General features: G+C 32.8%; 5 protein-coding genes across 5 annotated transcripts; 3 read left to right on the top strand and 2 right to left on the bottom strand.

The window, feature by feature from the left end:
* Window positions 1–412: 412 nt before the first annotated feature.
* On the top strand, window positions 413–3,422 carry LOC123890469 (uncharacterized protein Mb2253c-like). The gene is made up of 6 exons (XM_045940076.1): window positions 413–531; window positions 1,835–1,921; window positions 2,015–2,158; window positions 2,561–2,668; window positions 2,956–3,007; window positions 3,139–3,422. The coding sequence occupies exons 1-6, from the start codon at window positions 508–510 to the stop codon at window positions 3,171–3,173; spliced, it is 450 nt and encodes a 149-aa protein (XP_045796032.1). The 5' UTR covers window positions 413–507; the 3' UTR covers window positions 3,174–3,422.
* A 1,261-nt stretch (window positions 3,423–4,683) lies between these two features.
* LOC123889298 (protein COFACTOR ASSEMBLY OF COMPLEX C SUBUNIT B CCB1, chloroplastic) lies at window positions 4,684–6,628 on the top strand. Its single transcript, XM_045938575.1, has 4 exons — window positions 4,684–5,192; window positions 5,454–5,575; window positions 5,877–6,029; window positions 6,143–6,628. The coding sequence occupies exons 1-4, from the start codon at window positions 4,875–4,877 to the stop codon at window positions 6,327–6,329; spliced, it is 780 nt and encodes a 259-aa protein (XP_045794531.1). The 5' UTR covers window positions 4,684–4,874; the 3' UTR covers window positions 6,330–6,628.
* On the bottom strand, window positions 6,618–9,450 carry LOC123889297 (cytochrome b-c1 complex subunit Rieske-4, mitochondrial-like). Its single transcript, XM_045938574.1, has 2 exons — window positions 9,146–9,450; window positions 6,618–7,555 (listed from the first exon to the last, which is right to left on the bottom strand). Exons 1-2 carry the CDS (start codon window positions 9,309–9,311, stop codon window positions 6,912–6,914), a joined length of 810 nt encoding a protein of 269 aa, XP_045794530.1. The 5' UTR covers window positions 9,312–9,450; the 3' UTR covers window positions 6,618–6,911.
* A 1,227-nt stretch (window positions 9,451–10,677) lies between these two features.
* Window positions 10,678–14,708, top strand: LOC123893285 (N-alpha-acetyltransferase MAK3). Its single transcript, XM_045943219.1, has 4 exons — window positions 10,678–10,943; window positions 11,047–11,167; window positions 12,124–12,179; window positions 14,215–14,708. The coding sequence occupies exons 1-4, from the start codon at window positions 10,746–10,748 to the stop codon at window positions 14,437–14,439; spliced, it is 600 nt and encodes a 199-aa protein (XP_045799175.1). The 5' UTR covers window positions 10,678–10,745; the 3' UTR covers window positions 14,440–14,708.
* Window positions 14,709–17,425: 2,717 nt separating this feature from the next.
* On the bottom strand, window positions 17,426–19,297 carry LOC123893078 (alkane hydroxylase MAH1-like). The gene has a single exon (XM_045942996.1). It carries the CDS (start codon window positions 19,158–19,160, stop codon window positions 17,631–17,633), a length of 1,530 nt encoding a protein of 509 aa, XP_045798952.1. The 5' UTR covers window positions 19,161–19,297; the 3' UTR covers window positions 17,426–17,630.
* Window positions 19,298–20,383: the final 1,086 nt, after the last annotated feature.

The following is a 20,383-nucleotide window of genomic DNA, read 5'->3' as shown; positions in this document are numbered from 1 at the left end:
TTTGACAAACCCACTTGGGTTGATGCATTGGTATCGGCTTGAGACCTAGGAGTGTGCTTCTCTTGAGGTCTGAGGTTCGATTCTCTCTGGCGCCAATTTGGGTGGCCTAATTTAGCTTCTTCAAAAAAAAAAAATTTTTTTGACAAATTATGTATTTAATACTTTAAAAATATAAAAGTTACCATTTCAATATTTTTGTGTATTTAATATTTTTCTGTGGACAAATTATGTAGTATTTAATTTAATACTTTAGAAATATAAAAAATTACCATTTCAATATTAATTTTATCTTTAATTTTCATTTTTAAAATGCTTAATTAGTGTCACCATTAAAAAATAGAAAAACTTTTGTACCAAAAAGTAAACAAATTAATAAGATATTTTTTTTGTATATTTAAGTTTCGCTAAAAAATCCGTCTATAAATAGCAGTATTAGAGCATGCACTAGAGAACGAAAAGCATTTCACTAGAAATAATATTGAAAACTGAAAACCAGAGAGAGAAATCATGAGTCGTGGAAACCAGGGAGAGGTGAATCATCTTCATATTTCATTTTCAAATTTTATTTTATTTTTTTTCTGCATGTTGATGCGATTTTTTCCATTTTTGTTTGCATTTAGTTATGATCATTTGCTTAGAGTAAATGTTAGGGTTTCTTTCTCTGTTTCTGTTTTCCGGTGACGGTTATCATTTTTCCGGTGACAGTTATTGCGTCTTCCGGCGTCTGTAACTGCGTCGTTATGATTTTGATTAGAGAAATACCGAGTAAACGTTTTCTTTCTCTGTTCCGACTGTGTGTTTTTTCTCCGGTCAGGGTTTGCATTTTTTCTGGTGACGGTTGGCATTTTCCCGGTGACAGTTATTGCGTCTTCTGGCGTCTTTAACTGCATCGTGATGACTTTGATTAGAGAAACGCAGAGTAAAATTTAGGTTTTCTTTCTCTGTATTCGATTTTGCATTTTTCTCCGGTACGTTCCTTTTCCGCTTGACTCCGGCGATCTGTGCTTTCTCCGGTCGTGCGGTGGTGGAGGCTTTGTGTGTCTTCACTACGAGACTACTCCTTCCGCCATGACTGTGTTTGCATGTGTCGATTTCTCTGCTGTAACCGTGTGTGATAGTGTTATTGATCTTGACGGTATGATCTAATCATTTGATCTTAACCGTCTGATGCAAATTAATGATGCTAGTAGAGATTAATTAAAAATAACTTTGTAAATGTGTGATCTTAACCGTCCAATATCATCTTAATGACGGTGATTAATTTTTCCCTAACATGTGTGATTTCATGATTCGTCTCTTATTTTGAAAAAAATATTAAAAATGATTTTATAAAAATGCATTTTCACTCATATTCCTTAATTCCTTAATCTCTTATTGATATTTGTGTTCTATAGTACTTTTTTTATAGAATTAATCTCTTATTGAAATTTACTCTAAAGTTCCATGATAATACAAACTAGCAAATAGAAAACTATCATTCAAACATGTTACACAATTAATCAATTTATTTGCATTTAGACTTGGATTATTTGCATTTAGAGAGCTAGATGATTGCATTTAGTTAAACTTGTGAATTTTCAATTTAAGCTTAGTTTTAATATGTTAATTAACTTTTGATGTTAATTTGCTTGTCTATGTTATGATATTTTTTATGCATATACATATGTGTGCATGCGCCCAATTGTCTATATAATTTACACTAGTTTTGGAAATATAAGTTCTGCAAAATTGAAATCTAGTATAAGATGTTGACATGCATGTTCAAATCCTGAGTTTTATTTCCTAAGTCATGACTCTATTTTATATATGAGATAACATCAACTAAATCTTGCAGCGTTCCGTTACCCTTGAATTCGATGGAGCATCTAGTGGAAATCCTGGAAGGTCTGGAGCAGGGGCTGTTTTGCGTGATGGGAATCAGGTGTCTACTCTATGGATTAATATTCATATTTGTACTATAAACTATAAACTATATGTTATATATCAATGTAGTAACCATTGGGCCTCTTTACAGGTTCAACGCTTCAGTCAAGGACTGGGCACTCAAACAAATAATTCTGCTGAATATCAAGGTTTAATTTTGGGATTGAAAGAAGCTGCAAACCAAGGATATGATCGTGTTCATGTTCGAGGTGACTCTCAGCTTGTTTGCAACCAGGTTAGTTCCCTTAGAGAGAGTATGCATTGACCAATATTTCACTACTTAACTTGCATCTGAATGAAATGAATGATGATAAAAAGAAAAACATAATCCAATTGTTTCCAAAATATTGCATGCTGATTTGAAAGCAATTATACGGTTTCTACATTGGACAAGAGAAAATTATGGATTTGAGGATTGAGGAAATCATAGGTGGTTAAGTTAAAAATCATATACAAAAAGCTCATTAGTTTTGTTTTTCTACATTAAACACAATGTAAGGATTCATTTTATTCATATATCATTCCCAATGGTTAGTTGAAGAAGATTACTGCTACTGATCATTATTCTGCTTATTACTTATTACTAACCATATTTTTTCTAATGAATTTACCACATTTTTTATTGGTTTTGCAACAGTTTGAGGGTTCCTGGAAAGTGAACAACCAGAATTTAAGGGGCCTCTGTAATGAGGCTCAACAGCTGAAGTCTAACTTTAAGTCAGTCACTGTCGAACATGTTCCTAGGGTATTCACTTTTTCATCTAGCATTTGAAAATCATTTATGATCATACTTATTCAATTTTTTTTTTAATTGGCACATCTGTCTACTACTGAAGATGACTAGCATATATCTTTTTTGAAAATCATATATGATTCAAATGCTTGAATGGTCAAAACTTGTATGATTTGAAATTAAAAATACTAGTTCCACCACTTTGAATAGAAAATCACTAGCATCAATGGCATTAGTCCATATGATTTTGCCTCCTTGTTTCATGATTTTAACAAATGCCTGTTTTTTAATGTTTTAAGGGTCATAACACTGAAGCTGATGCTCAAGCAAGTCGGGGTAAATATCTCGGAGGTATGACTTCAAGATTTTACTGACTTTTTGTAACATTGTAGTTGATTTCTTTATTTGATTTCTTTATTAATCTTGTGTTATCTTTGTTCTTAGATTTAATTATATTTATTATAAATTTTGGTTTTTTGCAGCTGGGCAAGTTGAAGGAGATTATTACTACAAGTGATCATTTGATCATCTGACAACATGCCACTGTCAAAAAACAATCGGCAACTATGTTACTTTTCTTGTTTAGGTTATGCTTACTACTAGTTTAGCATTTAGGGGGTTTTACATATAACACTGCATGTCATGGTGCGTATGTGCCCACTAATTTGCTTATGGACTTAAAAATGCTGCTTTGATTTTATGTTATGTAAGTAATGATGCTGGATTTATATTTTCTACTTTAATGTGCTTGTTTTCATCTTTATAATCTCTTGTGCAATTTGTTGACCAACATGATTGGTTGGTGTTTGATGTTATGACCCAAAAAGAAACTTTCTTTTGAATCTTCCTTATAATCTTGCTAAACATTTTAGGGTATACAATTGAAAGAAAAGATTAGAAAACCTGATGATTTACAACTTGATGACATTTCATGTAAATATTGAACATCAAACTCCTTTGAATATTAGTTCCTTTGAATATTAGTTAAAATGTTATTTAAAGAATTTTAATGTTTGTAAATTTTGTTTGTTCTTCTCTTTACATAATAAGGAAGTGTATTTGGACCCAAAAAATGAAGCATATATTATTGGGGTTTTAATTATTGTTTAGTATTTGTAGAAGTATTTTTAATCATTTCTTAGTGGATAAAATATATTTTTTTGAAAAGCTCTAGGTTGCTAGCTTGTTCACCTTATTTGCACTGTACAAATTTCAAGAGCGTTGTGTATGATGATAGGGTACTTTTGTATCTTTGGAGTAAACCTGTTTTTTTTTGTCCATTCTTTAAGTAAACCTTTGATGCTTGCTTACTACTATCAAATATGAACTTTCAAATATGAAGTCTCATTCCCTTCCACACCCTAATATCTATGGCTATTATCTCTCTACGTTTTCAATAGTTTACCATGTATGACTAAAATCTCTTTTACAAAAAGTGGCAACTACAATCCACATGTTCAATGTGTGGTGCCCATTCAACAACACTATGATGATTACCTATATATTTATATACAATATACTATGTTAAAAATATTATTTTTACTAAAAATACTAGTAACACTATTTTTTGAACACTTTCTTTAGTAACATCCCCTCTTATTCTTTGAAATCAGTATGGGTCTCATTTTTTAAAAAATTCCACATAAAATTTATGTGACTCACATGAGTATCACCTAATTAAAGAGTGAGTGTTTAAAATAGTGTTATTAGCACTTATATTTTCTTAATATGACTTATATTTACCGATAAATGGGCAGAGTTGATCAAGTAGAGCAAGAGATGAAAATTACATGAATAAACAATGAAGATCAAATTTGTAGATAAAAAAATATTACCGAGACAATAAAAACATTGGTTGAAGAGATATATCTAATAACATAAGTGAGATATATCTTTCATCATGCACAAACTTATTTTCACTATTAGATTAATAAATCTCACACTATATCAAATCTCATTTAAACAAATAATGATAGAAATAAATTTCTGTATAAGAACAAACATTTCTCACTTATGCGCCATATAATTGGCAGCCCTTTAAATGTATGTATAAGATTAATTTTGATGGCCAAAATATAACCAACACACTACACACATGTGTAATTAAAGCAATATGAACTCACTCCATCTAAACCGTTAAAGTACAGTCATAAATCTAGACCGTTAAATATAACTGCTAACCCATCTTCTCCCTCCCTATCCATTCTCTGCAAAACCAATGGCTGCCAAGATGATGCTGTCAACCCCACATCCACTCCCTCTCCGCTCTCTTCCATTTCACACCACCAAACTACAACCATGGCACCACCAACAACAACACCTTCCAACTTCAAAGCCAAAGAAACTTCGCTTATCCCTTCACGAAAGTGCCGAATTCATCACTCACCAACAACAACTACTAAACCCAAATTCTCTTTTATTGCTTACAACAGAGACTGCTGGTTACTCTTTGGCTAGTTATTATACTTCTCTTGGTCTCTTTGTTATCTCTGTTCCTGGTCTTTGGTCTCTCATCAAACGTTCTGTTAAATCCAAAGTAATTCATTCGTTCATTCATTCATTTATTCACTATGAAGCACAGACACGAACACCAGACACGACACTGATATGTTGATACATGACATGACACTGATAATAATTTGTGAAAATGACATAGTTCAATATAATCGTATGTGTTGGTGTTGGACAGTGATGCGTGTCTGACACCCCGAGGAGTGTATGTGATTCATAATTCATTCATTAATTCCCACTTTGTTGTTGATAATTTTGGTTTGTTTTGTTTGGTGTGGAAAAATAGATTGTGAAGAAGACATTTATAGAGGAAGGTGGAAATAAGGCACCGAATCTGGTTGCAGGGGAGATACTATCATTTTTTACTCGTAATAATTTTGCAGTGGTTGATAGAGGAGAAACAATCACGTAAGTAACCATTACATTTTCTTTAATTGTTTTCTTTTTGAAACTGTAATGCTTAATAGATGAAATTTGGCATCATTTGGTGAAAGAAATTACCAAGTTAATCCTTATCAAAAGTATACTAGAGCCAATTAGGCCAATCTCTAATGTTATAAAAGAACTAATCAAAATTACTAACTATATGGTGTCCACTCATTCATTATTGTTGATACATTGTACTCTTAACTTTGTATTTTGCTTCTTAATCACTACTGCAAATGAAGATAGACAACTAAACAAGTTTTCGCGTTTCTTCTATATGAAGGTTTGAAGGAGTGATGGTTCCCAGCAGGGGGCAAGCAGCACTGTTAACTTTCTGCACTGCCATCAGCTTGGCAAGTGTTTCCCTTGTGCTCACAATAACTGTACCAGATGTTGGCAATAATTGGTTTTTGTTAACCATCTTAAGTCCATTGGCGTAAGTGAAAGCAATGACAATTTACATTTAAACTTATTAATGCATTGAATGAAAATACTTCGTTCATCGAGTACTACTAGAATGAGCTGATGATACCGTGAATATTTATGCAGAGGTGCTTATTATTGGACTCGAGCATCCAGAAAGGAGCAAATTAAGGTGAAAATGATAGTTAAAGAAGATGGAACCCTATCAGAGGTTGTTGTTCAAGGTGACGACCAACAAGTCGAGCAAATGAGAAAGGAACTCAAGTTTAGTGAAAAGGGCATGGTTTATGTTAAAGGCCTTTTCGAAACATAACTCATTTTACCACATGACAGAACAGAATGTACACACATGAATCAACATATAAAGAGCAGCCACAGCTGAATCCAAAAGCAAATGTTTGTAAACTAATTATGTTCAAGCAGCTAGCTGACAGTTTTGATATTCGCATCAGAGCACCTAGTTTATTTAAGGTGGTTGTTATGATTCTTATTTTTTAAGATGTACCAAATACAATATGTTCAATGGCTACTTGTTTAATTCATCAGATATACAACACAATCACAATGGAATATTGTATTCAAAAATAAATGCCACAGCCTATTTGCTAAGCAGATTTCCAAATGCCATTTAATATTTTAAAGTACAATGCAATGTGCCTGAAGTCATCAGCTTTTAAACAATTCATCTGTAAATTGTAAACAAAAAAGCCAGGCAATTATTGATACAAGTCTCACCAAACAGTAATACTTGAAATTCGGAGATACATAAACACTTGCTAAAACATAACAAATAAATCAAGATTTCCAGGCCAAGTATGTCCATGGCGCATTTCGACATTATCCAATAAATCAAAAATATTTTGGACTCATTCCACTAGTGAGTAGCCCAAGGTCTTTAACCGATCAACAACTTGTGTTCCTCCAAGAATGTATAAGTTGGTACCTCCAGATTGTATGGTGCAGGTCCCTTCCTAATTCTGCCAGAAATATCATAATGTGATCCATGGCATGGGCAAAACCATCCACCATAGTCCCCAGCATTTGGCAAGGGAATGCAACCCAGATGTGTGCAAACACCGATAACAACGAGCCATTCTGGGTTCTTGACTCTTTCAGCATCTTGCTGAGGGTCACGAAGAGATCCAACATCAACACTGTTTGCCAGCTTCACATCGTCATCTGTTCTGCGCCTGATGAATACTGGCTTTCCACGCCACTTAACAGTGACAGTAGTGCCCGGCTCAATGCTGGAGAGATCAACTTCAAGTGAAGCCATAGCAAGAACATCCTTACTTGCTGACATGCTGAGCACAAACTTGAGGACAAGAAGGCGGATGAGAGAGGCATAAGCAAACCTTCCACCTGTTAGGACAAAGTATGCAAATGCCCTCTTGCTTGGGTCACCAGGAGGAAATCGTTCGTGGTTGTATTCATCATATACAATCTTAGAAGAAGGATTTTTAACAGCTGTAACAGTTGCGGGAATTTCAGGAATAATGCTGTTCTCTTTTGTGTGGATCAGTGATTCAGTAGAAAAACCTGAATGTAATCGAATTTAATCACTTGTTAATTAATGGAGTTATATCTAGTTGGCTAAAAATAACAAACCAATTGAAGAGAAAACAAGCCTCATATTAACAAACAATCCAAAGAATAACATACGCACAAAATTGCAAACTACACAACTAGTCCCCGAAAGTAAAATATGCAACTGCAATTCAAATATAGATCTAATGATAGAGTGAAGATAGACAAGAGGTAAATCATAAAACAGAACGGAGAGATACCTACCAGCATGTACATACAACAATTACATGGATTATTATCAAACACCGTCAAATGTTATTTTGGGTCGATCCAACTAAACAATTCAATAGCAGTTAACCATCTTTGCATTATTTTATTAAAATTGCAACTGGAATCAAAAGCGCAAAATATTCTACTTTGCATTGTCACCGATAAAGCTTCAAAGATAGGAATGAAATGAAATATCACTATTACCACAAATATAATTCAAACATATCAGCATTAACTTATCAGATATGTGATTTTATATTCATACCACCAGAAAATAAAGTCGTGCCAACGGAATCTTAAATGCATTTCCTATATGAATAAGGCAACAATTAGTTTTTACAACAATGCATAGAATAGTACTCCCTCTGTTCCTATCTACATGTCTTTTAAAGTTGTGCAAATTTCAAACATAATCTTAATTTATTCTCTTCACTAATATAAGTGTTTAATAATAATAATTAACAAGATAATGGTATAACCGACAAAAGAGTAGTTAATGTAAAGTTGAAATTTGAAAATGGCAAATAACTATAAACTTTTTATTACTAAAAAAATGACAATTAAAAAGGAACAAGGGGAGTACAAATCTGTCAACCATCAAGATGTCCCTTCCAGTTCTAATACAGTAGTCAAACAACAAACTACTAAACATGCATCGATGAACGCACAATGAATTATAATGGATTATAATTCCACATACAGAAAAAACATTTTACCATAAACCAAGGTTTTAACGAAGAGCAGAAACCATGATTTGAGTGTTGACATTAAAGTTACTTATGTCTCCACAGTCGCGAATCTATGCAATATAAATAATAATCATGATGATTGCAATTCAAAACTTCATATAAAAAATTAAACAACAAACTAGGTAGTTTCGAATTCCATTTATTCAAAAGTGCAATTCCATAACACCCACGGACACAAAAAAAATCACATCTTCAATACTATCATAAAAACCATCACAATTCTATTACTCAAAGTCGAAATTCACAAGATAACAATTCTCACGCCATCTTCAATTCTACTTCAAACACATCAACCTCCCATAAGATTGGAATGAATCAACAACGGAAACACAACCAAAAGCTAAAACCTAATCACATAAATAATCAACAAATAATAAACTTTATAAAGATTCCACCTTACATAAACAACAATAACCATCCAAAACAATCAAATCATCATAAAATAAAAAAACACAAATCACAACGAACCCTAAAATCAAAAGAATCAAACCGACATAACAAAAAACAGAATCAATTCAAATCAATTAATTTCTAGCTGAATTTCGAAGTGACGATAAAAGGAACGGTAAATGAAAGAACTAACCTCTAAAAGGAAGAAAGAATTCGGATTGGATCGAAAAGGGGTCAGATCTGCGTTGATGATCGGATGAAGACGGCGGTGCGATAGGGTTCCTGGAAAGAAGAGCGGAGGCGGTGTAATTAGCCCTCCCTGAGAGAGATGAAAGTCTCTTAGATGCAACCCTCAACATCTTCGTCTTCTTCGTTGTTCGTTCTTCGCTTTCTCTGTGCGATTGTGTTTTACACAAAACGAAACCAAATGAGATTTTGAGAGAGAGTCGAAAAAAAGGGGAAAAATGTCTCTGACTAGCCTCCGAGCTTGACTGGTGCGTGATTTTTGGATGTTCATTTTTGGGCTTTCCATAACATAGTCGGTGGCCCAAGCCCAAATGATTTTTTAGAGGTTTTTTTAAATAGGAATAAATATAAAGGACGGTCAGCGTAGAACAGTTTTACACTTTTGATTTTGAAAGTCTATCTCGCGCTCGCATTTGTTCATGAATGTATCAAAGTTGTAATATGTGTCTTATTTATTAGTCATTTTGGTATTCAAATGTGTTTTTAGGCAATCAATTTGGTCATCAAATGTATTTTTCGTTAGTTAATTTGGTCACTTAATGGACCGGTACATGAGTGAGTTACACTTCAAGAAACTAAAATGATAGTTTGCCCTTTTACGCAGTCATCCAATGCAAAATCACTAATTTGCCACATCACTCTACTCTTGTATGATTATTTTAAAATTAATTGTGTGACATGGAAGAATAATAGTTTCTTGTTGAAATTTTTTTGTTGATGAGGTAAGACATTTTCTAGTTGAAAGTTGGTGTAAAGTTATTTTACACTAAAGATATATGTCATTAAACTATTTTAAATAAAATTATTTTTCCACCCTACTTTTACTTCGAATGGATATTAAATTGGAAAATGCTGTATTAAGTTTGACAAAACCAACACCATTTTTTATCTTTTAAATGAGTAAATTTGGATAAAAAAAATGTGTTTTTTTTATCTCACTTTAATGGAAAACAATTTTTAAGAAATTACATTGCTCGTAGTATACCTCTGTGCCTTTAAATAATTATTTTTTTTTTCATATTTTTTGTTGTTGAATCATAAGGCTAAAATATTAAGAAAGAAATTAGAAGTCCCTGGTATTTAAAATTTGTTTTGAATTCTATAATTTGAAATATATTTTTAGTTAGAGAATTTTGTTTTTTTTTAATTAATTTCAGATATTGATGCTCCTCAATATTCTTTCGTTGATGCGAAACCAAACATTGCACATAAAATTCTGGATGATTCTAATGATGAAATTGCTGTAATATTTGAATTTGCATCAGCGGAATGATCCATAACTTTAAATACAATGTCTAACTTTGTGTTAGAGAAAAGATAAATCCAAAAACTATATTTAAGTTTATTTCGAGAAAATAAATAAAAAAACTACATTTAAATCTATTTCAAAAATATATTCTAAAAAAAATATAGCTTTTAGAAAATATTTTCCGAAAAACTATTTATGAGGGTAAAATTGGAATTTCACGAAACCAAGACCCATTAACAACATAGTAACACCTTGTTTTGCAAAAAGAACATCAAGAAACGAGGAAGAAGGAGAAGACATGGAAACAAGAAGCAACAAAGACGAAACAGAAATCTCAAAAGTAGACTTCGATGATTCCGAGATTGAATACATCAGTTACGGTGGAGAACATCACCTCCCTCTAATCATGAACCTTGTCGACGAAGAACTCAGCGAACCTTACTCAATCTTCACATATCGTTACTTCGTTTATCTATGGCCCCATCTTTCTTTTCTGGTTATAAATCTTTAATCTTTTCACTTTTTTATTATCTGGGTCGTTTTTTGTTTATGAGTTAATCACTTTAATTTCATTAACATTATGTTTTTGTTTTTTTTAGGCTTTTCATAAGGGTAAATGTGTTGGTACGGTGGTTTGTAAAATGGGGGAACATCGTAGCACTTTTAGAGGATACATTGCTATGCTTGTTGTAATCAAACCCTATAGAGGAAGAGGCATTGGTAAATTCATGTTTTTCTATTTTCTTTTTAATTTTTAGTTTGTTTTTTCATTTGCTATTATTTGTTGTTTAGATTAGATAATTTGAGCTTATATTGTGACTTGGGGGAGTATATATAAATTGCACATTGCATGTTCATAAGATGTTTTTAGCTTATTTTGATAAACTCGTCAGGATAGAGGATGGGAACAACTTATCATTTATATAAAACAGATTGACTTTATTTTATCTTTTGTTTTAAAAAGAACTTATAAATAACGAGTTCTATAAGCATTTTATTTGAGCTTATACTTGTTGTGAGTGTGTTTGGATTGACGGTGAGTTTGGCAAAATCACGGTGGCATGGTGATTTTGTGCTGCTCCCGCTCCTAGTGTAGCTTTTGCCTAAATCATGTGGTTCACCGTGATTTTGTCATCTCACCGTCAATCCAAACATGCATTGAGATTGTTTGAGAGAGCTTATGGAAACATACATTACATGCTCATTTCAGCATATTTTCATAAGCTCTTCAGAGTCTGTTTGGATTGAATTATTTGAGCTTATACTTGTGAGTGTGTGTTTGGATTGGTTGTGAGTTTGGCAAAATCACGGTGGCATGATGATTTTGTGCCAATCCCGCTCCTAGTATAGCTTTTGCCTATATCATGTGGTTCACCGTGATTTTGTCATCTCACCGTCAATCCAAACATGCATTGAGGCTGTTTGAGAGAGCTTATGGAAACAGCTCATTAAATGTTCATTTCAGCTTATTGTCACAAGCTCTTCAGGGTTGCTTATTAAAACACCTTATAGCTTATACATAAGCACTTATTTGATTAGCATTTTTGCTAAAAGTGCTTAATTAAGTTGTTTATCCAAACAGGCTTATGTGATATGATTATAAGGAGTCCTAGAAAAATGTTAAGTTTAATGCTTCTGATGGTTGACTTTTGACTTTTGCTTGGTTTTTTATGCAGCTACAGAACTTGTTACTAGGTCTATCAAGGTGATGATGGAATCTGGTTGTGATGAGGTATGTATAATGTAGCTATGAGACAGTTTGTATACATCTTTTAATTAGCACTTACGTTACGGCTTTGTCTAATATGCACAAGTGAGAAAAGTCTTACACCATGCACAAGTTTTTTTCACCATTGGATCAAAATGTTACATCACATCTCATTTGATCCAATGGCGAGACTTATTAATCCAATGGTGAAAACATGGTTGTGCACGGTGAAAGATTTGTCTCATTTGTGCACCATAGACTTGGCCATCACTTGCAGGAAAATAAACTTGAAATAATTCCAATATCTAAATGTTTTCAGATTCTTGTATCATTGAACTTAAAAGATTTTTTGTTCTTGTCCGAAATCAATTACTTATCTCTCAATTGAAAAGCTTCCACAAGTCAGAAGAAGTTAAGCTAAACTAGGCCTATGTCCAATTGTATGCCAATGTCCTGTAGCTTAGGCGTCTAGAGAAAGCTTTTAGTATAGGACATGTAGAGAAAGCTTTCACTTACTGTTATGCTGTCTTTTATGGAAAATGAGAAACTTTGAAATTTTGTAACGAACAACAACGGCGGAAGTATTTTTCCTCCAGGTGGGGTTGGTTACAAGATCAAACAACGCTATAATATCCTATGTCGTATTTTGAATCGTGTCTAATGATAGACTATTTAAAGTTAAACCCCTTTACCCCTTTTATACCTGTAGTGTTCCTTGATCTCTCTCTACCTCTAACTATTGGATTGTCCTTATTCGTGTCATGTCGTCTATCTTTCTTGTTGGCGGTTCTAGTGTCTTTTCGCATATACCCTGATCATTAAATGTGAGACTATCATAATTTTCACAATAGTATCACCTTGACTTTCTCCATGGTGTTTTTGTCCTTGATTCTATTTTGTCGTGTGTGACTACTTATATTTGATAACATTTTCATCTATACAATAATGAGTTTACTTTCCCGTTAGCTTTTTCCTGCACGGTATTCAGGCGCACACAACATTGCATGTAACCTTGAGTGGTACTTTTCAATGAAAAAATTACACTTGAGATTTGAAAACTGGCATTTCAGATAGTACAGAATGTTCTACAATTTTCACCTCTAAGCTAGATTTTACTAAATAACTGGCATTTCAGATATTACCGACTAACGTATCTGCACAATAAACACATACAAAATAGTTTCACTTTGTTTTCTTTCAAACAATAACACTTCAAATGTTTTGGAATGATTATAAACAGTTTCTATAAAATAATCCCTATGTTTTCATATGATGATTGTTTTTGATAAGTAACTTAATCTTTTGGTTCTGGTCTTAATCCTAAGGTACTGGTCTTATAATTTTCTCATAGTGGTCTTATAATTTTGTCATAGATGGGATGAAAATGGCAAATCTTCTGATCTTGGTTGTTAAACTCTTGAGTTAACTGATAGAAACCTAAGAGTTAACTGATAGAAACCTAAGAGTTTATGACTATATAGATATCCAAAAAACCGGGCTAACTCGCTTACATAAGTGTTTGTGTTAACTTGGGTAGATTTGCATAGAATCATTTGCAATGAATCCAACAGGTCAATGAGGTGACTCAACCCAACTCTAATAAGTTGATACCTAAATCTGTTAAGCTGAATACTTGCTACAGAGGTTGTAGTAATTTGTGTTTAGAGTTTATGTTAGATGTTAAATATTACTTTTGTATCGAGTAAACACTTGCAAGTGGTTAATGAACTTCCCCTAGAATGAATTGTTCGGGAGAACCCGAGTTCGACCCTGGTTTACTTATCTCGCAGCTGACTCTGGATTACTTGGGCCCCCTTCCTTTGCGAACCAGAGGGTTAATACCAAAAAGTAAACACTTGCAAGTCTACGAGTCCAAGTCTAAGTGATTTTACGAGTTTCCATAGATCGATCCTTGAGTTTAACAACCTTGCTCTTGATTACTATTCACTCTATATTCCTTTACTCGAATCAATTTTCAACTCTCACTTCTTTAATTTTTTTACTCTTTTCCTTTATATTTGTTTTACCTTCAATCTCACCATACAACCCATGATTATAGGTTACATTGGAAGCAGAAGTCACAAATAAAGGAGCACTTGCATTGTATGGTCGCCTTGGTTTTATTAGGGCGAAACGTCTGTTTCACTACTATTTGAATGGAGTCGATGCTTTCCGTCTCAAACTTCTATTTCCTCGTCCAGAGTTGCACACACCTCTTGACTCATCGGATAAATACGGGAGTCACATACATAGTGAACATGGCGATTCACGAATTGAGCAATGATTGAATCCATACATGATTATGTACTTTTAACAAAACACAACTGTTTAAGCACATTGCTTTAATTTATTAACTGATGCTATGTTATGGTGCATCGGTGTTTTTGTCTAGTATGATAGGTTAGGTACATTTTTGTTATTTGCATTTCATTTCTCTTTAACCTTAGAGTTTGTAAAAAAAACAGAAATTGTAAAACAATCCTCTTTTAAAACACAAGTGTTGTGTACCCTAGTGACGATCAATTATTTAATATGTTAAACATAGTTGAAGAATATTAGATATCTATCATGTTTATTTTCATTAAATTTTGCAATTTCCTTACAATTTACTTGTATGAAATCACATGCTCCCTCTAAGTATAAGCAAATATATGTATTTTTTTTTGTTGTTGCTTATATTTAAGATTGGATAGAGTAGTATTCAAATTTCATCAATATTTTAGGGTTTAAACTTTTGTCAAATGGTTCTTGATTTTTTGCACATCATTATTAGCTTGTTCTTAACATGATATACTTTAAAAAATAAAATAAAACATTTCTTCAAAACAAATAAATGATAGTATTTTGGAATTAAACATACATAAGTACCCTCAAGAAATTATGACATTTTGGAATTTCTTATTTTTCCTGCAAAAAATACATTCGAAATGCATCCTCAGTGATTAAAAGCACAAATGGCTTTTTGATTAACAACCATCACAAAATTTGTGCATTCATGAATATATTTTTTCTTTTTAGGCTTAAATACAGTTTTGACCCCTCAAGTTTTACAATTGTGCGATTTTTGTCCTTCAAGTTTCAATTGTGCGATTTTAACCCCTTAAGTTTGACAATTGTGCAATTTTAGCCTCCCAAATTTCAATTGTGCGATTTTAACCTCCTAAATTTCAATTGTGCGATTTTATCCTCTTAAGTTTGACAATTGTGCAATAAATTGCCTTAACTTCTACCATTTAACGGTCCTTTAATTATTGAAATTATTGAAAGCTACATTTACCCTACATACTTTTTTGAATAAAAATGGACCATGGAACTATTGGCCCATAATGGACCAAAAAAATTTAACTATTAGATTTGTAACACCTTGCAAGATATAATGTCGTGTCTATTTTCTTTTCCTTTTTTTCCTTTCCTTATATTCCTCCTATTTAGAGTTAGTCAACAACACCAAAGAGTTAGGTTTGTGTATCACGATTCACGTGTAGAAGTTTTTTTTTTTAAAGTGATATATATTTGCGTAAAAAAAGTGATTTCTATCAAACTGGATGGCCATATAGTTTCCACAGCAGAAGATTCAGTATAAAATCAAATCTAACCATTTATTTTCTGAATAAAATAAAATAAAATTACAATGATAATTAAATGTAATGTTGAGATTTGACTTGACACAAAATGTAATTGAGAGGATTCTCTCTTAGGTATTATGATATTCGTATCCATTTTGTTAGATATTTATATCCGCTCTATATTCATGCAGGATATTAGAGTTTATATTTAAGTAGAGATTTTATTTTACTAATTTACTCCGCAGGCATAAGTAGTCTTAAACCCACATCTGTATCAATTAAATCCCGATAATTGAAATATTCATTTATTTTATCTGCAGATATCTATTAAGTTATCCGTCCCATGCATGTGTCGGATTTTATTCGTGAATACCCATGGGTACAATTTTTTTGTCATCCCTAGATAAGATATACTCCTCCGCCAGAGTCGTCCCTAAAATTTTGAGTGTCTTGTGCAAGTTATAAATTTGATGTTCCATTTTTTTTATAAGTCGTAATTAAATAGAAATATATAATATGTAAGAAATATTAAAAATTATATCAATATTGAAAAAAATTCACCAAATATATTCATTTGTTTAAAACTTTAAATCTCTATCATAACTTTCAATTCTTCAAATATATCAAGAGCATAAGAGTCTATCTATTTTAAAATTTAGTTATATTAATTATATAATTTATTTATTTTAACACATACGCACGCGCTTGAATCTAATACACACTAAGTAAAAATAAAATTGGTGTCACTAAAATTTTGATGTCCTATGCGATTGTTCCTCCTGAACACCCTTCGAAACCCCTTGTCATCCGCCTGTTGATTCAAATTCTCATACAATTTTATAAGTGAAATATTCAAGGTTCAAACATCAATATATGCATATAAAATGTGATGTTCATATGGTGATACCATTGAACATTACAGGAATTTCTTAACTATACCTAGTTGATAAAGTAGTTAAATGGAGTAATAAATAAGAGTACATGAGAAAAATAATATTGTTTCCCTCTTCAAATATCAACTTGCATCTTCAGTGACCGACAATTGAAAAGATGCAGAGGAGGTGGCGACGATAACTTTGTTGGCTGTTGACAGAGTCTATGGTGTTTCTGAGGTTCAAAATAATTTTCAGTCACCGAATAGATTACTGGATTGAGTCGGGGGTTGATACGCTTTCTTTAAGACGTTTCGCGGCCCTGCCCAGAATTGTGCAAGGCAGACTATCAACCACGAAGTCCCCAGGATAAAACAACCCAATTCTACTGATACCGATACCGATAACAACTGCACTATAGATATCGGGCAAGAATTACACCCTCAATTATGGTACTTAAACTAGTGCGCTATGATTTTAAGTCCATTATAATATGGTGCTATGACCATTCTAATATTGTACTGAGACCATACTTATATGATAACTAACACCATTCAAATCATAGGGAATATGATGATATAACCATTCTTAAATTTGAAGGAACTGTGATACTAGGATCACTCTTAAACCAAATTAATGACTAATAAGGTTTAAGTGCAATAGTTATTCTTGAACTTAATCTCAAGTGCATGAAGCTCATTTACAATAAATATTTTTCATCAGAGAAGATAGGTACTGAATACACAAAATGAGTTATTCTCTCTCAACTAAAAATCGAACCACTAAACACATGTCATTAGTGATCAACTAATTTAGAAAAGAAGATAACAAATAACCTTAAAACAAACATTAATACTATCAAATGATAATTACAATCCAAAGTAACACTCATAATATAACATATTTATACTCTAGGATTGGAAAAACAAACAAGCACAACTAAACATATTGTACATGTAAGGATTCAAATTTAAATAAACATTACATTTAGCAATATTTGAACATAGTTCAATTATTTAATAAAATCTCCCTTATCATCAAATGCTTCTTTTTTTCACATTAACCTTCAAACCATGTCTCATGTGTAGGATAACAGAAATACTTGGAATTATAGGATGATCTTCCACCACTTGAATCTGATAATTCATCAATATTGATGCAGCAATCATTTTAATCTCAATAAAACTTATATCCTTACCCAAACAAGTCCTTGGTCCGGCATTAAAAGCAATGAACTTATAAGAGGGTACTTGAATTATCCCTCCTTTCTTAGAAATCCACCTCTCTGGCTTGAATTCCAAGCAATCTTCTCCCCATAGCTTCTCCATTCTTCCAACTGAGTATAGAGAATACAATATCTTTGTATTTGATTTAATCTTATGTCCACTAGGAAGTACATCAGATTTCAATGATGATTTATGCTCAAAAGGCAATGGTGGATAAAGCCTTAAGACTTCACATATAGTTCCATGTAGATAAGTTAACTTGTTAAGCACTTCCACTCCTAAATATTTCCAATTATCCTTTCTTGATGGTAAATTTTCTTTGATCTCTTCAAGAATCTTAGCTTCAACAATAGGGTGTGTTGCCACCAACCAGAAAAACCAAGTAAGAGCAGAACCAATAGTGTCTCTTCCAGCCGCAAGTAGATTAATCGATGTGTCTCTTAGAAACTTATTCTCGTCATCTATTGGATTTTTTCCATCTCCTATACTTTGTCTCAAAATGATACTTACCAAATCAAATTGTTGTTCTCCTTGCATTTCTTTTTTGGATTTGATTTTTGAATACAACCATTGATCAACAATTTTCCGATTCTCTGTAAACTTTTTCTCATCACCAATTTGAAGCCATTTTTGCAGCTTCCAAAAGAATTTAGGCTTTACATGTCTAAGGAAGAATGTGTTGTCTGCATAAGTAAAGGCTCTCTCACATTCAATTTCAGGGAGATCAATAGAAAGACAAAGAGGATCAGATCCTAAAACTATAGAACATATATTGTCAAAGGTTAACCTATGAAATATATCTTGCAAATCCACTTGCAACCCATTTTTACAAGCATGATCAAGAAACACAAGAAGACTACTAAAGATTTTTTTTTCAATGGTTTTCTGAAGAAATACCTGAAAATTTTCCTGCTTGAAAATTGAATGAAGTAGTGTTCTATTGTACTTCCAAATGTGGAAATCAGACCTGAAAATTCCATCTCCAAGGACTTCAAAAATTTCTTCGAAATCGTTTCCTTTTCCGTAGTTTTCAAATTTTGTGCTTGTAATATGTTGCACATTCATGGAGTCACTTGTGAAAACAATCTTCATTTTTGTTAACCATGGTCCTTCAAAAATGATAGTTCCTCCATTTTGTTGCAAAAGTGAGTTTATATAATCGGGGAAGTTGGATACATTGTGTATCAAACTAGGTAGCATTCCCATGATAGGCCATATTGTCATAGGTGTGTTTCTATTGATTCTCCAATAATGAATTGCAATGAAAATAAAAACAGCCAAAAGGATTTCTCCAATGCTAAACACATCTATTATTTTGTAGTAATTTAGTAGGAATGTCATATTTCTCTCAATGATTGTATAATTCAAGAGGACATTGCCAATGAATGGTGTGGTTGTAACTATGAGAAAGCTACCAAGATATTTATAAAGTATTTCGAAGAAATAATAAAATGTACTTTTTTTAAAAGTAAAGTAGTGAAGTTATTTGTAAGATATAGAATGATTTTATTTATAGAAAATGAACCAAACTTGTGATAAATTTAATAGTTAAACGTCACAAATGGAAATGGAACCTGCGACCCCACGTCATTAAAAGCTTAACATTGACGCGTGAACCACTACAACAATCAATATTACTTGTGGTATTAACATCTCAGTAAATACTACTTGACCAATATATTTTGATGATGGGCCTGGAAATATTTTTGAGCCCTAGGCACGCTATAGGCCCGCTTGCCCTGCCTCTGGGTTGGGCCTGTTGACGGTTAATTAAGTAGGCGCCGTGAGTGGTGGTTTGGGGTTTAGAATAGTGCATACATCATTCATGAATTAGTCAATATACGAGAGTAGCCTAGTGGCTATAAATTTTACCCTTATGGTGGATAAGTGGGATGAGTGGGGTTCGAAATCGGCTCCACTGCATATAAAATGCAATGTCCTACCAACTGAGCTAAGCTCACGTACGAGACGACTTTTTATTAAATTTGTATTACCCATAATAGTAAATATTAAATTCTTTTATAGAAAAATATAAAAAATTAGTATAATAGTTATAAACAATGTAATTGTATTTTTTTTCTTATACAATTATTTTCTCATAAATTTAAATATGTCATTTTAAGCCACTAGATTTGGTCTAGTGGTGAGGAGTTTGGATAGTACGCTATAGGTCCTGAGTTCAATTCTCAGCTCATTGTAAACCAAAAAATATGCCATTTTAGATGTTGTATATTAAAGTAGTCCTTATCCACAACAAAACCTTAACCGATTTTTTTTTGTAGTTCATATGGTATGTGGACCGGGCAGTGGATTAGAGGATCAAATAAGTGAGGCCCAATAAGTCCAAAAGTAACAAAGCCCAATCAAAGTGATCCAGGAAGGCGAGATAGTAAGTCTACATGACGTGGCGGGACAAAGCGATGTGGCGCCAAATATCTTCGTCCTGCCCAAAATATCTTCTTCTTCCAGAAGGTCAATTACCTAACTTCGCGGGAAAGAAATCATCATCCTCTACCTCCTCCATGGCTTGGGGACGAAGGAAGGACTAATCATCCCTATCCTTG

Source organism: Trifolium pratense, linkage group LG6 (assembly GCF_020283565.1).
Source record: "Trifolium pratense cultivar HEN17-A07 linkage group LG6, ARS_RC_1.1, whole genome shotgun sequence".
NCBI lineage: Eukaryota > Viridiplantae > Streptophyta > Magnoliopsida > Fabales > Fabaceae > Trifolium > Trifolium pratense.
The sequence above is the reverse complement of the archived record's forward strand: the minus strand, read 5'-3'. Positions and strand labels throughout refer to the sequence as shown.

What these genes read in the sequence shown, in the direction of transcription:
- LOC123893285 (XM_045943219.1), top strand. Translation starts at nt 10,746, where the DNA reads ATGGAAACAAGAAGCAACAAAGACGAAACAGAAATCTCAAAAGTAGAC. An exon ending in GGCCCCATCTTTCTTTTCTG is followed by an intron (nt 10,944 to 11,046) that starts GTTATAAATCTT and finishes TGTTTTTTTTAG; the next exon opens with GCTTTTCATAAGGGTAAATG. An exon ending in CTATAGAGGAAGAGGCATTG is followed by an intron (nt 11,168 to 12,123) that starts GTAAATTCATGT and finishes TTTTTTATGCAG; the next exon opens with CTACAGAACTTGTTACTAGG.
- LOC123893078 (XM_045942996.1), bottom strand. Translation starts at nt 19,160, where the DNA reads ATGACATTCCTACTAAATTACTACAAAATAATAGATGTGTTTAGCATT.
- LOC123890469 (XM_045940076.1), top strand. Translation starts at nt 508, where the DNA reads ATGAGTCGTGGAAACCAGGGAGAG. An exon ending in TTTTGCGTGATGGGAATCAG is followed by an intron (nt 1,922 to 2,014) that starts GTGTCTACTCTA and finishes GCCTCTTTACAG; the next exon opens with GTTCAACGCTTCAGTCAAGG. An exon ending in TCGGGGTAAATATCTCGGAG is followed by an intron (nt 3,008 to 3,138) that starts GTATGACTTCAA and finishes GGTTTTTTGCAG; the next exon opens with CTGGGCAAGTTGAAGGAGAT.
- LOC123889297 (XM_045938574.1), bottom strand. Translation starts at nt 9,311, where the DNA reads ATGTTGAGGGTTGCATCTAAGAGACTTTCATCTCTCTCAGGGAGGGCT. An exon ending in ATTCTTTCTTCCTTTTAGAG is followed by an intron (nt 7,556 to 9,145) that starts GTTAGTTCTTTC and finishes GATTACATTCAG; the next exon opens with GTTTTTCTACTGAATCACTG.
- LOC123889298 (XM_045938575.1), top strand. Translation starts at nt 4,875, where the DNA reads ATGGCTGCCAAGATGATGCTGTCAACCCCACATCCACTCCCTCTCCGC. An exon ending in AACGTTCTGTTAAATCCAAA is followed by an intron (nt 5,193 to 5,453) that starts GTAATTCATTCG and finishes GTGGAAAAATAG; the next exon opens with ATTGTGAAGAAGACATTTAT. An exon ending in ACCATCTTAAGTCCATTGGC is followed by an intron (nt 6,030 to 6,142) that starts GTAAGTGAAAGC and finishes ATATTTATGCAG; the next exon opens with AGGTGCTTATTATTGGACTC.